Below are 15947 nucleotides of genomic sequence, written 5' to 3'. Positions count from 1 at the left end.
CGTTTTGAGAAAACTGGACAAAATGCCTGTGTGTAAAGTGTTGTCCGAGATTAGCCTGTGCAGTCCGCACAGGCTAATCGTGGAAGACACTTTAACCCTAAACAAGATTTTTGGTAATAAAGGACTTCCTTTAAACGAAAAATACCATAAAAGCGGAGTGTTTTTCCAGATTAGCCTATGCCGACTGCACAGGCTAATATGGGACGATACCTTACGGACATGCATTATGCCCAGTTTTCTCAGAATGCGACGCATATATAAATTGTTCTATGCAAAAATGTTTATCAATTACATAAAAGTTAACACAGTTTGAACAAACTGCTAACAATACAACATACGTGGACTTATTCACACAGAAAATAGTGTAACTAATTAAATTACAAACAAGTAAAATGGATATACGAAATAAACAAGGAATGTTTGTGAAACATGTCTTCCCCCTAAAATGTCCATACAGCTGTTATATGTTATGTGTTATAAAATTGAAAGGCTAAAATATGACTTTGACCTCTGAACAGAACTAGTTACATGCAACTTCCATACCAAAGTTGAGATTTATCACTAAGACACACACTTAGACACAATACATATATATATTGAAATTAAAATATGACTTTCACCTTTGGTGTATCAATACAAATGGATACTTTTGTCTTGTCATAAACAAAAATTATACAAAATGTGAAGACGGAAAGTCAAACAGAACTTTGCAATATCACTCATACAAGGGTGTCATATATCATGTCAATAAACACCGTTATACACATTAACAATACAATTTTTCTTGACCTTGAAGGTATTAACGCCAAAATCAATATGGGTCTTATTGATGAATGCAACACCTATACAAATTATGAAGTGGGACAACAGAACTAATGACCACACTTGGACAAGGCTGTCACAGAAAGTTATTTAAATGAACCTGTGACCTTAACTTATGAGGTATCAATGCCAATATCAGTGTCTTGTTCCAGCGGTATAAAACAACTACACCAAATTCAATAATTAAGTTGCAATAAGAAATTTGGTTTACAACAAAAGAGACTGACCGACGTGAAAGCTTAATGGACCAATTTATTACATAGTTTGCAAGTTTACAATCTTACCAGAGACAGTAAGGCAACTTAAATAAACATAAAATAAAAATACTTTGACTCAGTGCGGGAACCGAATTTTGAAGGCCTTTGCAAACAGTTTAGATACAGATGATATGACACAGAACGTGGCGTCTCATCAGGATCCAAACTGTTTGCTATGCTGATAGTATTCTTTAAAAAAATCAATGAAAATGCTAATTTTAGAAATTCAGCAGACCACATTTTAGCAGACGACAAATTTCCCAGGATGTAAAGGGTTAACATTATAATATTGGGAGACACATTTACAACACAGAAAATTTGTATTAATTTTATAATTTACCAAAAATCACTATTATTAATACTTTATTATATTGTTTTATTCAAAATGATAATGTTTCATAAATAAAAAGTTGATGATTTGTTGTTTTGCAATACATGACAGGGCTTTTTTTCTTGATTTGGGAAAGGGCATGGCCTTCAATTTTGGGGAAATTTTTTTCAACAAAAATGAAAAAGGGGAACACATTTCCCAAAGTAAGCATATTATTTGGGGTAAAACGCATGATTTTTTAAAGAAGTTTCCTTAGGGAAGGGGCCTTCATAAGGCCCTTGTTACAGAAGGAAAACAAGCCCTGCATGACCATAATTCAAGCTGATGCCTTTCATAGCTGTAGGGTTAATGTCACACCTTTTCAAACAAGACGGGCAGGAACAAAACCCACATAAATTTGGAAGGGGTTAGGGTACTTGTCTCTGATCGCCCAAACACAGCATGATGGAATAACTCTTCTGTTGCCTACTCCAAGCCTTCCATGTGCCCACAGTATATATTGTCTGTAGGCAGCATGTCTGTTGGCCTTGTGCGGGTCCTCTTCATCAGCATCATCCAGCAGAAGAATGTCCCTTCGCTGCAGTCTCGCCAGTCTCAGTACTGCAGGGTCCAGCACAAGAACTGTGAAGTCCTAAATTAACAACTTGACAATTAATTTAAAATCATTATTGTCTCATGATTTGTAAACATACACACATGCAAGTGTTATTGGTAATTTGTAGCCATTTTTAGCTCATTATTTTTTGAGAAAAAAAATTATGAGCTATTGTCATCACCTGAGCGTTGGCGTCCGGTTAAGTTTTGTGTTTAGGTCCACTTTTATCATATAGAATCAAAGCTTTTGCATTCAACACTGGCTGGCATTTTGACAGAATTATGTGCCCTTTTTATACAAAGAAAATTAAACATTTTGTTAAGTTTTGTTTTTTGGTCCACTTTACTCATAAAGTATCATAGCTATTGCTTTCAGACTTGCAACACTCGCTAACTATCATAAGCGGACTGTACATGACAAGTTTCATAACTCTGGTTGGCATTTGGACGGAATTATTGCCCTTTTTCAACTTAGTAACTTTGAATATTTTGTTAATTCTAAAGTATCAAGGCGATTGCTTTCAAACTTCAAATACTTTCATACTATCATGATCGATCTGTATCTGGCAAGTTGACATAGAGGTCATGTTCTTTTATCATTAAAACCTTTAGATAACATTTGTCACTTACAGGCAGTAGAGAAAAGCAGTGTCTTGGCTCCCTTTCGCAGCATATTCGCTCTGCCTGGGTTGGCATTTCCCTGCATTTTCCACACACACACCAGTCTGGTGACTCAGCACCCTCAGGTGGATGGTATCCACCTTCACCCCTGGCTACTGGCTTATGAAAGTCCAATATAAGACCAGGGTTCTCATCTAGGACCCCCAATATTATTTCCTCAAGCTGTTCTCTTGGCATGGTCTTCATGTCTTCCTAAAGAAAAGAAAACAAACTGTTAGAAAATAAACAATAATGTTATAAATAGTAATTAAAATTGGAATATCATTTTTAAAACTAGAAATGCGTTCATTGAACACGGATGCCTTGCTGACTGCCATTGGTAGCAGAAATAGACACTTTCCTGATACGCTCCAGACAAAATCCAAGTGCCAGTATTAAAACTTTAAAATGGCACTTACTCAAAGAATACAATGTAGTTATATTATGTTTTTCTTGCACGAAACTTCTCTTTAATAAATTCGTTTACCTTATGATGTGAAAAGTTAATGTAATTTTTCAAGTTATGCTTCAGGCAAACTAAAAGTATACAAATTTGCAAAAGGCGATAGGTAAAAATCTATAAGAGGTATAGTATGTTTCCTTTGCATTGCACTTCTTCTCAGTGATATTTTTCAGTCTAAAAAGTTCATAGACACTATAATTCACAGTTTTTTAGGTTATGCTTATCACAAAACTTGAAGATCAACTGCACATATTATGTGCTAGTTAATACTTACTCGAAATCTGTCTTTCCTTGTTTGAATGACAGAAAGGGCAACTTCATCCCTATTTGGATCAGCTTCCCGAACAGATTTTTTGCCTTTTCGGGAAGCCGGACCTTTGCCCTTTCCTCTGCCCCTTCCTCTGCCACGAGCTGAAACATTTTGTTATATTTAAAAAAAAATGGATGAACATATTTCTTGATTTTGTGGTGTTTTCTTTTTCGTACCATTTGACATACGACTATGTATGTCCTATGTATTTAAAAATACCTTAAATTTTCTTTGAATTTAAGTTTTCACCTACAAAAAAAAACTAAGTTGTATATTAATTATTTTTTTTACAAATGATGCATGTAGCAATTATAATTCACTGCTTTTGAATAAAGTTTGAAAAAGTCAAAAGGCATGTGTACAAAATATTTTGTTCACGAATTTCCGTATATGGTGAAAACCAGAAGTCGAAATTACCTGCCATTGCCAAATATAAGGGGTCCAAATGAAAATTCTTAGGGTCAAAACACTAAAGTAATTTTAAATGTGTTCTTTTCTGAATGTTTAATATTTTGTTATAGCTTATTTGTCATATTCATGGTTAAAAAAATTCAAAAAAGCATTATTTGTAGCAACAAAGATCATTTCTTGTCATTTTGGAAGTAAAATGATGTAAAGCTATTTTTTTGCAGGATTAAAAACGAAAAAAAAAACTGCAGTTTACTTGCATCAAAACGCAGGTTTCTGCTTCAGTTGAAATCCCTGTTATTGTCCATAAAATTGACAAAAAGGGACCACCGCCAAGTTTTTTTAAGCAGCTTCCTATATATACCTGGTCGAATTGGGCTCTCTGTGGCACTTGTGCTTGGGGATGCTCTTCTTTGGGAGGCTCTCCTTTTTCCTAGACGCACAGGACTGTCAAAAATGCTGTTTGAGCTTGATGATGACGTCTAAAGTGAATATAGAAAGATAACACATTTTAATAACATTTGAATCAGGTGACCAAACTTTGTGGCACTTGTATTTGTAGAATGCATGCTTCGTCTGACAGCTTTTCTAGTTGTACATGTATCGTGTAAGTACCTATTATCGAACAGAACCTGATATCGGACGGTTTGTTTTGGTTCTATATGCGCATGCGCAAAAGTGCGCATGACGTCACATCCATAAACAAATGGTCATTTATGAAGTCCGTGACCTACTTGTCCACTAAGCTTGCAACAAATGCGCCGAAAACAGGTAAAAGAAATGCATTTATTGTTATTTACACGGTTTTATGTGTTGTTTGCTATTACTTTTTGAATGCATTTATCAAAACGTGCATTTACACACCAAAAAGCGTATTTCCATTTGCAATTTTGGTTGCAGCAGACGTAGATTTTTTCGTCGAGTCCGGGTCACGTGACAGTCATGTGATAGTCATGTGACTTTGATTTATTATCGCTCTTAGAGCTACAGCACAGTTCCGAAAAAATATTCCAGCTTTTCTTTCTTGACAATTGATCATCATGAAGTTAAGTTTGTTTTTCTTTTTCTTTTCAGTCTAAACCTAAGAAGATAATTAAACACAGAGGTCTTTACTCACCAACAGCTCTTCACAATGCATACCTAAAAGTAAAAGACAGTGGCTTGCCAGTAAGAACTGTTGCAAAACAGTATGGTGTTCCCCATACTACACTATGGGACCGTGTGAAAGGGGTTATTGACCCTGAATGCCTCAAACCCGGACCAGCTCCACTCTTCTCTCAGGATGAAGAGGTCAAACTAGTTGACCATGTCAAGACAATGGCTGCCCTTGGGTATGGTTATACCATCAGTGAAGTTGTAGCAAGTGCTACAAACTATGCAGTGTTCCTTGGTAAAAGGCCAAATGATAAACCTTTGTCGGTGAAATGGTTTAAGGGTTTCCAGCAGCGATGGCCTGAGTTGCGAGTTGTTCGTCCGAGGGCACTGTCCAACTACAGAGCTGAAGCCACATCAGAGGCCAATGTTCATGAATATTTCAACAATTTGATGAGCGTTGTTGAAAAACATGACCTCCACAACAAACCTGAGTGTGTCTATAACATTGACGAAAACGGTATCCAAACAGAGCATACCCCACCATTCATAATAAGTGGCACATTGAAGGCACCAGCAGTTACTTCGTCAAGGTCCTGCGTTACAACAATAATTGGATGTGGCAACGCATTAGGCACACAGCTTCGCCCATTCTTTGTTTTCAAAGGGAAACGCCTGAATGCAGATCTGTTACAAGGGTCTACACAAGGGTCATCAGGGTGTATGTCTGACAGTGGCTGGTCAAATTCAGCTGTGTGTTTACACTACATGGAACCCATTTCCTCAGATATGTGCAAAGAGTGGACAAGTCACAGCCTATCCTTGTTCTGCTTGATGGCCATAAAAGCCACATAAATGTTCCAGTGCTGGATTGGGCAAAGAAGAATAACATTATTCTATTCATCTTACCGGCCCACACAAGCCATGTCCTTCAACCCCTTGATGTGGGTTGTTTTGGACCCCTTCAAGAAATCTACAACTCCATGTGTCACAGATTTATCAGAGAAAATCCCTCTACAAAAATAACAAGGTACAATGTTGCTCCTCTTGGATCTGCTGCATACGTAGCAGCATTGTCTGTGGAAAATCTTCGATCTGCCTTCAAGAAATCAGGTGTTTTTCCTGTTGACGAGTCAGCTGTTAGCAAGGAGCATTTTACCACTTCGCTACCATATGTTGCTGAACCATCTGTTCCTAAAATCAACAAAAACATGCATGAAAGAAATCCTGATGTTTTCTTCTATGAAGCAGAAGTTGTCATTAACAAAAAGAAAGAATTCAACAATGGAAAGAAAAAGAATAACATTTTTGAATTTACATCTGGCAAAGAAATAACAGATCCGGTAATTGAACAGAAACTAAGGGAAAGAGCTGAAACAACAAATGAACAGAAAAACAAGCAACAAACTGAACAATCCAACAAACATTCGAAGCTTATGTCCACAAATGAAACAGTTTCACAAACAAGGAACAAACAAATGAAAAAAAAAACAATCAACAAAACAACACACTTACCCAGAGCCTGGACCCTCCCATCTGAACACTGATGTTGAATCCTCTAAAGATGAAGATGATGATGAAACTTGTTGCGTATGCAGCCTCTTTCAGCCAAAAGAACTTGCTAACTGCGTATCATTGATATTTGTAAAGTGGGCCAAGTGTGTCTTTTATAACTGTAGCCACTGGGTGCACTTGCAGTTTTGCACAGCCACAAATGTTGTCAGGAGAAATGACCCGTTCTATTGTCCTTGCCACAATATTGCAGAGGAATAGACTTGTTTTTTGTGTTCAAAGCTACATGCTTTTCTAATTTTGTTAATTTTCATGTTTCAATAAAAAAATTTCAGTTTCATGTTTGTTTATATTCACTGGAGTAGTATTTATGAACTGTTCGGTAATAGGTCATGTTTACATCGGCCGCCATTTTGTTTTGTCTGCTAGAGGTGACAATAAACAAGAAATCATTGTTATGAATTCTTGACGGATATTTGCTTGAAAACTTTACAGATAAGTTATTTAATGATTGAACTGTTAGTTATTTGTTAAAACAAATTGTTTTTGTTATTTTAAGTGTTTGAAAATTTAACTTAATTTCTTAGGTGTTCGATAACTGGTTCGTCCACCATACATACTTCTTCAAAACAGATATTTAAATGCACCAAATTCATGAAACCATATTTATTAATTACCAACTTGCTCTACTTTACGGGTATATAAACGATTTATACAACCGCTAAATTAGACGATGCCTATGAAGAAGCATTTTTCTAGACATAAGAACAGGGTTTTTTTAATTCAATGTCCGAAAATATATGGACACCGACGTGGAATTGACAGTTGCAATAAGTTTCTTTAAAATTAGTTTGTCTGCAAAGTCGTAATTACAATCAAGGCAAAAGTTAAGTCAAGAAAATGAAACATAAACTAAAGCAAGTATGCGTGATGCAATTCCATGTAAAACAAAATATTGTAACACAAAAATATCTTACCGAACTCATGTTGGCTTTCTTTGTTTACGAGGAAATTGTGTTGTTTGCCCTACGTCATCAATATATGCGTACTTCACGAAAGAAGCCGAGGAAAAGCGGAGATCGCGAAAATGTACGGAAATTGCAAAAATGTAAACATTTCTTCAAATTGTGAAATGGATATATCTTCCATAACTCTTGACAACGTTGCACCTAAGCTGTGGTATTATCATTTTTTATGCAAGAGTAACTGAAATGCGTTAAAAAATAGACCAGTTTTTATGCATAATAATTGGATTTGCCACCTTATACGAGACTTTAACTCTTGCAATTAATATTATACATCACCACAGTTACATTACAATCTTCTTTAAAAAAAAATAAAATAAAGATACTTCAGATGTTTGTCTACTTCATACCCTTACATTAAAAAATATCCTACACATTCAGAAATATAATAAAATGGATGGTGGTTTAAGTTGCTACACATCCAATGTTGTCATGTAGTCATTTAACATAACATGTGATGTGTTGATATGACTATTTACACTGCTAAGAAAACATTTACTTCGAATTAAATAAAGTGTCCCTGGTCAAATGTCCATTGGCTAAATATCCATAATGGTGAAACTTTCAGCAGTATCACAGTCATCATTAACTGGTTGTTTGTTGGGCTATCCCCATTAACTATCCGTCATGGCAGATTTGTTCAAAACAAGACAAGCATCAATGTTTGAAGAATTGTTATTGCACATAAGCACATACATTGTATTTGATACATGTATTTTGGTGACCCTCGACTGCAATTTGGGTTACAGACAGGGTAGCCTAAGGTGTAATTATTTCTAAGAGATGAACCCGAGTTGAGGCTTAAACTTACCAACCCATGAGCGAGTCAGAGATCAGCACTCTACCGGTTAAGCTGGCCGGGGTAAGCTGTCGGTCAAAAGCTATTCATAGCTTAAGTTATAATGTTTGTATACCATACCGACAATAAATAAATATTGATTTGATTTGGGGGACTTACTTTTGCTTAATAATGATCTTAAATAATATTATAGTTGTCAACAATATGATTTTTATGTATTTTAAAAACACAACAAGTTAGGCTTGCAACAGAACTAATAAAAATATATGGATTATTATACAATTTACAAATCAAACATATTTAACTTAAATTAGGCTTGCAACAGAACTAATAAAAATATATAGATTGTTAATTTATTATACAATTTACAAATCAAACATATTTAACAATAAAGTAGTCTTAGGTTTACTGAAATGTGCAAATACAAATTGGTTTTTATTTCTGAAAATTTACAAAAATGAGCTAATATAAAAAAAGGTTTAATTTTAATTAGTGGGTGTGTTTAAATTAACTTGCTCTCAAAAATTATAAGAGTCTGGAGTTGTTTTAATTTCTGACAGGTTTCTGCAAACCGTACAGTAAGGTATGATCATGTTATTTTTGTCAGTAGTTAATTACGGCGCCGTTAATTACAATGTTACTGAACTATTATCGAGCAGATGGTCGTTGAACGTTATAATAAAAATAAAGATTGCTTTTATTAGTTACAAATCGGCAATTTATCGCTTTTATTTTATTTATAAAGTCAATATAGCGGATAGGTAAGGTGTGTATACTGTAGAGCGAATACTGGCAGAACCCCCCCCCCCCACGAACCCTTAATCTCGCGTTATCTCGGCAGTCTCGTTACGCGTGATTTAACAATGTCGAAATCGTGAATTTAAACAGTGCTTGAAGGAAAAAGGTTTTTCCATAGTGCCACACAAGAGATGAACTGATAGCAAAACTTATATGCTTGAAGTTGGGCGATTCGGTTTTTTTTTCGAATGTGATGTCAAATGTTTTCACCATTAGCGTATATCGATTCTCAACAATGCAGCGGAGAGTCCGTTGTGTCAACATCAGCCTTTATTGTGGGCCAAAATGAAATGATACCGTTCTGACTGAGGAGTAAATTAGGTCGGGAACCACATTCTGTACATAGATGGTGATGTCACTACGTTTTTACTGGTGTGGACACAATGACGGGAACCAGTCATGATTACATGAACTTATATTCATGTATAAACGGCTAATACGCATCGAAATTGCACACGATGCGTAATCCGAATTAAGCCAGGAGTTTTTTTACTCAACAAAATTTTAAGCCATGCGTATTTTCTTTTTTTTCATGCGTATTTTACGCAAATACGCATCTTATCTGGACCTCTGGCTATAGCCAATGTAGTAACTGAAAATCATGATCCCTCAGCTAATTACTCTGTATGTCCAAGAGTAATAAAAATGCAACAGCATGGCAATTGTTGCAGAATTTCTGTGAAAGTTTGCAACATGATTGGCAAACCCATTGTTTTCAAACCAAAGTCTCATGTTTGTCAGATTTCTGAAGTTGAGGTCATAGATAATTTGACCTCAAGTTTTCAGAATGACTCTCAACAGAAAACACCAGTAAATGAGTGTACCAATGACCTTGGATTTAAGATTGATACTAAAAATCTAACACCCGAACAAGTAAAAAGGGTTCAACAAGTCTTAGGAAATTGGTCACATGTGTTTTCTAAAGGTCCTACTGATATAGGATGTACAAATCTTCTAAAACATAAGATTGTGTTAGAAGATTCAACCCCCTTTAAGCAGTCTTACAGACGCATACCCCAGGGTTATATGAGGAGGTAAGGCAACACATTAAAGAAATGTTAGATGCCAAGGTCATTAGAGAATTTGAGTCACCCTTCAGTTCCAATGTTGTTTTGGTTAGAAAGCGGGATGGCTCACTTCGGTTCTGCATTGACTGGAGACAACTCAATGCACGAACCAGAAAAGATTCATACAATTTACCCAGATTTGACGACATTGTATATAGTCTTTCTGGTGCCAAATACTTCTCCAAACTTGACTTGAGGTCAGGTTATTGGAATTTTGAGTTAGAACAGGAGGACAAACATAAAACAGCCTTTAGTGTAGGAAACCTAGGTTTCTTTGAGTGGAACCGTATGGGTTTCGGACTCTGCAACGCCCCTAGTACTTTCCAACGACTGATGGAACGCTGTATGGGGGACCTACACTTAAAGGAATGTCTCATATTTCTTGACGACATTTTGGTATATTCCAAAACGTTCGACAAACATATTGAAAGGCTCCAAGCTGTATTTTCACGCCTTGTTGTTAATGTCCTCTGTAGTATACCTTGGCCATGTGATCAGTGAAGATGGCATCTCCACTGATCCAGAAAAGACCAGTACTGTCACTCAATGGCCAGCACCCAAAAACATTAAGGAGCTGAGGCAGTTTCTTGGCTTTGCTGGTTTTTACAGGAGGTATGTAGAGCACTATGCACAAATTGTTGAACCGCTCAATGACCTTCTGAAAGGCCATGATACCATTGGCAGACCCAGCAAGAGCAAGAAACGATCCAAAAAGACCATTAAACCAGCTGTTTGGTCTTGGGGTGAAGCCCAAAACCAAGCATTTCAAATGATCAAGGACAAACAGTTTGTTTGAAACTCCCATCCTCTCCAGTGCTTACATATGCCCAGGATGATAAACCCTTTGTCTTGCATACTGACGCATCAGGCTCAGGCTTAGGTGCTGTCTTGTATCAGGTGCAAGACGGGATGAGCAAGGTAATTGCATATGCAAGTCGTGGATTGAGGCCATCAGAAAAACGGTACCCAGCACACAAGCTAGAGTTTCTGGCACTAAAATGGGCCGTTACCGAAAAGTTACATGACTACCTTTTCGGTAACAAGTTCATTGTCTACACAGACAATAACCCATTGACCTATGTCACCAGTACAGCCAAGCTGGACGCTACTGGTCACCGTTGGCTTGCAGCATTGAGTACATATGAATTTGAGATAAAATACAAGCCAGGCAAACTCAATATTGATGCAGATGCCTTGAGCAGACTGCCTCAGACCCACCAACGTGAGGTTAGTGTTGATATGGTTCAAACAATTTGCATTGCTTCTCAAATATCTGCACCAATTGCAGATTGTGTGGCTATTGATGCCTGTCCTCTTTCTGCAGAAGAGACCAGGACTCAATTGCCCGCAGAAGAAAGGACTAACTGGGGGCATGAACAAGCTCAAGATAAAACCTTAAGTCAAGTGATTGACCTACTAAAGAGTGGTTCCCAACCCAGGGAGAAAGCACTCCGTAAGGAAACGCTTGAGGTACAGCAATTCTTGCGAGAGTGGAAACGCCTCGTAATTGAGCATAATGTGCTGTACTGAACCACTTCTTTGGATGGTCAATCGGTCAAACAACTGGCTTTACCAAGCAACTTTAAACAACAGGCGCTTAAAGGGGTACACAAAGATGTAGGACACCCCGGTAAAGAAAAATCTTTATGGTTAGCCAGACAGAGGTTTTATTGGCCTGGTATTGAAAAGGACATAGAGTCCAAGATACAGAAATGTGATAGATGTATCCTTAGGAAACGCCCATCACAGACAGCTGGGCTGGTTAATATCACAACAACCAAACCCATGGAACTTGTGTGCATGGACTTCCTCTCACTGGAACAGTCAAAGGGAGGCTATGAACACATACTAGTGATCACAGATCATTTCACTAGGTATGCGCAAGCTGTTCCATGCAAGAACCAGACAGCTCAAACAACTGCAAAAGCCCTGTACGACCATTTCATAAGATATTACTCTTTCCCTGATCGCCTCCACAGTGATCAGGGAAGAAATTTTGAGAGTAAGGTCATACAGGAGCTATGCAAAATAGCAGGGGTCGATAAATCTTGCACAACTCCCTATCACCCCATGGGAAACCCTGCTGAAAGGTTTAATCAAACCTTATTAAAGATGTTAGGGACTTTAAATCCCGAACAAAACATGATTGGAAGTCCTTTGTCGGTCCCCAAGTTCAAGCATATAATGCTACAAAGTCTGAGGCTACTGGTTTTTCGCCACATTATTTAATGTTTGGATGGAATCCCAGGCTGGCAATTGACACATTTTTGGGAACCAAACCCGGGAGTGAAGGACATCCAGATCCTGCTGGATATATGCAGGAACTGCAACTTCGCTTGCAGCAAGCCCACAAGCTAGCTGCTGAGGCCTCGGCGAAGCAGGGTGCACGTAATAAAGCACTTTATGACCGCAAGGCAGGTGCATCTGGTTTGGATGTAGATGATAAAGTTTTGGTCCGTCAAACTCATTTTGATGGGAAACATAAACTTGCAGATAGATGGGAACCAAACACATATACTGTATATTATACAGTCCTGGACATTCCAAATCCAGAAATACCTGTATATAGGGTTAAATGTGAGGATGGCATTGGACCAGTAAAAACCGTACACCGGAATTTATTGCTGCCAATACAACATGTATCCTCATTCCCTAGTGTTCCTATTGAGGTTACTCCAAAACAGAAAATCCAAATTGAGAAACGTTTAACCAGATCAAAGTCCAAACATGTCGATTCAACTGACAGTGACTGTTCAACAGACTCTAAAACCTACATTATTCCCCAGCGTAGAGCTCGATATATACCAGGTTATACAGCCACTAAACAAAGGTTAAACAGTCTGGATGTCAATCCCAACCCTCTTGGCTTGGCTGACACAGAATTTCAAAATTCTACATCCAGAACATCTTTTACCCCACTAAATGAAAATGTGGGTAGTAATCAGTCTGAACAATTGAACATTAGTTCTTTCATAGACCAAAATCAACCAACAACACAATCTACACCACCAACAACACAATCTACACCACCAACAACACAACAACATACAGTTACAACACATCCAACAACGCAACAGGAATCAGTTGGCCGACCTAAAAGGCTTAGGCAACCTCCAAATAGATATGAAGAATGGGTCACACCAATAGTTTACTATGTGTAACTAAATTATACATAACAAAACCCATATGGGAATGCATTTTAGATTTGAATTCAACAGATTTTATAATATTTTAAAGTGTTTTTAATTATTTTTGCTTTTCCAGGTTCATATCTTACATAGTTCAATGGTTTAATAAAATATAAACCTGGTGAATGTTATTGGGTAAATTTTCATCTTGTGTATATTTTCAATTACTCTTAATCACTTATTGTAGTGTATAAAAGTTTCATACAGAAAATTATGTTAACAGTTGTCACTGTATAAATAGCAGTATATATTTATCAATACCTTGATCAGTAAATTAAGACTGTTTTTAGTAAATGTATTATTTAAATCTATGATTTTTTTTTCAATTATTGTATATACTTAGATTCAACATTCTAAGTTTAATAATTTTGCATATTTTCACTGTGCATACTTATAGAGCTTCATTCTGTTTACATTGGACTGACAAGTAGGTCAGCCATCAGCTGATTGAACAGATGTATTTAAATATAGGTAAGGAATTTTCCCACGCACCTTGTAAACACTGTCTACTCTAGTGGAGAGTGTACTGCAGTAATTTTCAATTGCTGGTATAGTCAAGGGGTTTACTATAGTAGGGATGTTATTTAAATTTTTGTGTTCTATATTTAAAATGTCAGGAGCCATTTTTTCCAACAGAGGGAGTATGTAACAGGGTAGTCACTCTGACACTAATCCTTTTAACAATACTAACCCAATCAAGACTGAGAGAAGTTCAGTGTGAGAGATACTTTGTGATGTATGAGTGAGTTTAATTACTAACAGTGCATGCTTTTATTGTGAGATGATTTCATAGTCATCTATATAATTTTAAATCATAACTCAACATTTGGTCACTTGTTTGTAAAACCTTGTTAGAGGTAGTAGGCTTTTTCCAATTGCCACTTTCTACAATAAGTCTTGAGGTCACTGGCCATCATTTACATCATTTATACTTTATAGTATTAAAAGCTTGGAACGTAAAAACCAGGTTGCGTTATAAACTCAAACCCCGGCTACATTTGTTTAAATTGAACAATATCGTTTTAAGATAATAGGTAGCGCGCTTTACGACATCGGATTTTGGGCGGGAATACAACTCGGGTACAGTCTAATATCGACCGGGTACGTGTAAGTATATTTACCATACCCGGGGTACATGCAAGTATACTTAAGAGTACCCGGGGTACATGTAAGTACCGGTAGTACCCGAGCCAACAATGACCAAGCGAGCAACACGAACACAACAAACACAGCTATGCGCGTGCTTCATTTGATACGTTTGCTGTATAGGACCAAATTTATTTTGCTTTAATGATTTATTATTAAATAAACTATACATAAAAGAGTAGACGGAAGTGCGTTTTCTAACTTATGTTCTAATTGTAAATCTAACATACATGTTATTCATGGAAAAGAGTCAATATTTTGTATTGGACTCGCGCGTGTATCGCACTTGTCTGCAATTCAGGGCGAGTTAACAATCGTGATTCTTCGGCTATATCCGGACTCCTCCGTAAGATAGGAATAAATCGTCTGGCTGCTGATCCAGAGTGAGCGAGTTCAGTTTATGGTTCACCAAAGGGGTCGAAACTTTAACTTCTGCTGCAGCAGAAAAAAACGCTGCTCGACCAGCAAAATTCCTGCCCAAGCAGCATGTTTTTCTGCTGCAGCATAAAAATCATGCTCGACCAGCATTTATTTTTAGAATTTTTTTATAAGCCCTTGAACCCGTCAGGCAATCAAATTTGAGCTTACAAACGGAAGCGATAATTAAGAATCAATAAGTAAGTAAATCGATAGAAAAAGAGAACATACACGTGTGAGCAGCAATAATTAAGAATCATTAAGTAAGTAAATCGATAGAAACAGAGAACCTACACTTGCGCACCCATTCTCATCAGTCATCGTCGTAATTTCCGCAAAAGTTTTAACAGCCGTTAGACATTATTGATCGGTTTTCTTATTTAGCGAATGGGACAAACTTTTTGATCGACTAGTTTGCAACCGAAATATAAAGCATTTACCATTTTTCCAACCATTTTTCCATTTTTTCTAAACATTTTAAACCATGTTTTCCAAACAAACCTGCATTCTCGCAGCAAATGGCAAATATAACAAGATTTCTGATTGGCTGCTGACATGATCTAAAAATAAATGCTGGTCGAGCAGGAATTTTCTGCTGCAGCAGAAAAAAATGTTGCTCGGTCAGGAATTTGCTGCTCGAGCAGCATTTAACTCGACCAGTAATTTTCTGCTCGACCAGCATCTAGATGCTGCTTGAACAGCGATTTGCTGCTCGAGGAGCATTTCAAATGCTGCTCGAGCAGCATTTTTTTCTGCTGCAGCAGAAGTTAAAGTTTCGACACCTTTGGTGCGCCATACCAGTTAAACGATTACTTATCGTGATTGCAAACACTGCTCAAAAGAAAATGTTACCACTGTGTAATAATTAATAAATATTATAATATTAGGATATACTGCATTCGTCCAAATTAAAAGACTCTATCTCGACAATAGACGAGAAGTCTATACGAGGATAAAACTCATTGGGGCGACATGCTGATGCAGTTCATATCAAACTTGTTTTAGATCCATCAACTTTCCAACCTCCACAGATAAAGAAGTGCTAGATTTGGTGATAA

At 37.0% G+C, this 15947-nt stretch overlaps 2 protein-coding genes across 4 annotated transcripts in view; one reads left to right on the top strand and one right to left on the bottom strand.

The window, feature by feature from the left end:
* LOC127862136 (omega-amidase NIT2-like) overlaps positions 1 to 15947 on the top strand; it is a 40543-nt gene that overhangs the window by 8545 nt on the left and 16051 nt on the right. The window contains exons 1-3 of one of the 3 annotated variants that reach the window (XR_008040462.1): positions 9511 to 13461; positions 13724 to 13797; positions 15895 to 15947. The exon at positions 15895 to 15947 is cut by the window's right edge and continues 26 nt beyond it. The gene's annotated coding sequence lies outside the window, so the exon portion shown is untranslated. Of the gene's footprint in view, positions 1 to 7072; positions 7539 to 9510; positions 13462 to 13723; positions 13798 to 15894 lie in introns of those variants that run through there. The other 2 variants (XM_052401130.1, XM_052401129.1) reach the window with 2 other exon arrangements.
* On the bottom strand, positions 1057 to 7721 carry LOC127862138 (uncharacterized). Its single transcript, XM_052401134.1, has 5 exons — positions 7427 to 7721; positions 4210 to 4327; positions 3402 to 3538; positions 2635 to 2877; positions 1057 to 2041 (listed from the first exon to the last, which is right to left on the bottom strand). Exons 1-5 carry the CDS (start codon positions 7433 to 7435, stop codon positions 1772 to 1774), a joined length of 777 nt encoding a protein of 258 aa, XP_052257094.1. The 5' UTR covers positions 7436 to 7721; the 3' UTR covers positions 1057 to 1771.

The sequence above is a fragment of the Dreissena polymorpha genome, chromosome 16 (genome assembly GCF_020536995.1).
Source record: "Dreissena polymorpha isolate Duluth1 chromosome 16, UMN_Dpol_1.0, whole genome shotgun sequence".
Classification (NCBI taxonomy): Eukaryota; Metazoa; Mollusca; class Bivalvia; order Myida; family Dreissenidae; genus Dreissena; species Dreissena polymorpha.
This window is presented reverse-complemented; position numbering and strand designations above follow the sequence as displayed.

What these genes read in the sequence shown, in the direction of transcription:
- LOC127862138 (XM_052401134.1), bottom strand. An exon ending in CAAGGAAAGACAGATTTCGA is followed by an intron (nt 2,878 to 3,401) that starts GTAAGTATTAAC and finishes TCTTTTCTTTAG; the next exon opens with GAAGACATGAAGACCATGCC. An exon ending in ACTGCTTTTCTCTACTGCCT is followed by an intron (nt 2,042 to 2,634) that starts GTAAGTGACAAA and finishes TTGTTAATTTAG; the next exon opens with GACTTCACAGTTCTTGTGCT.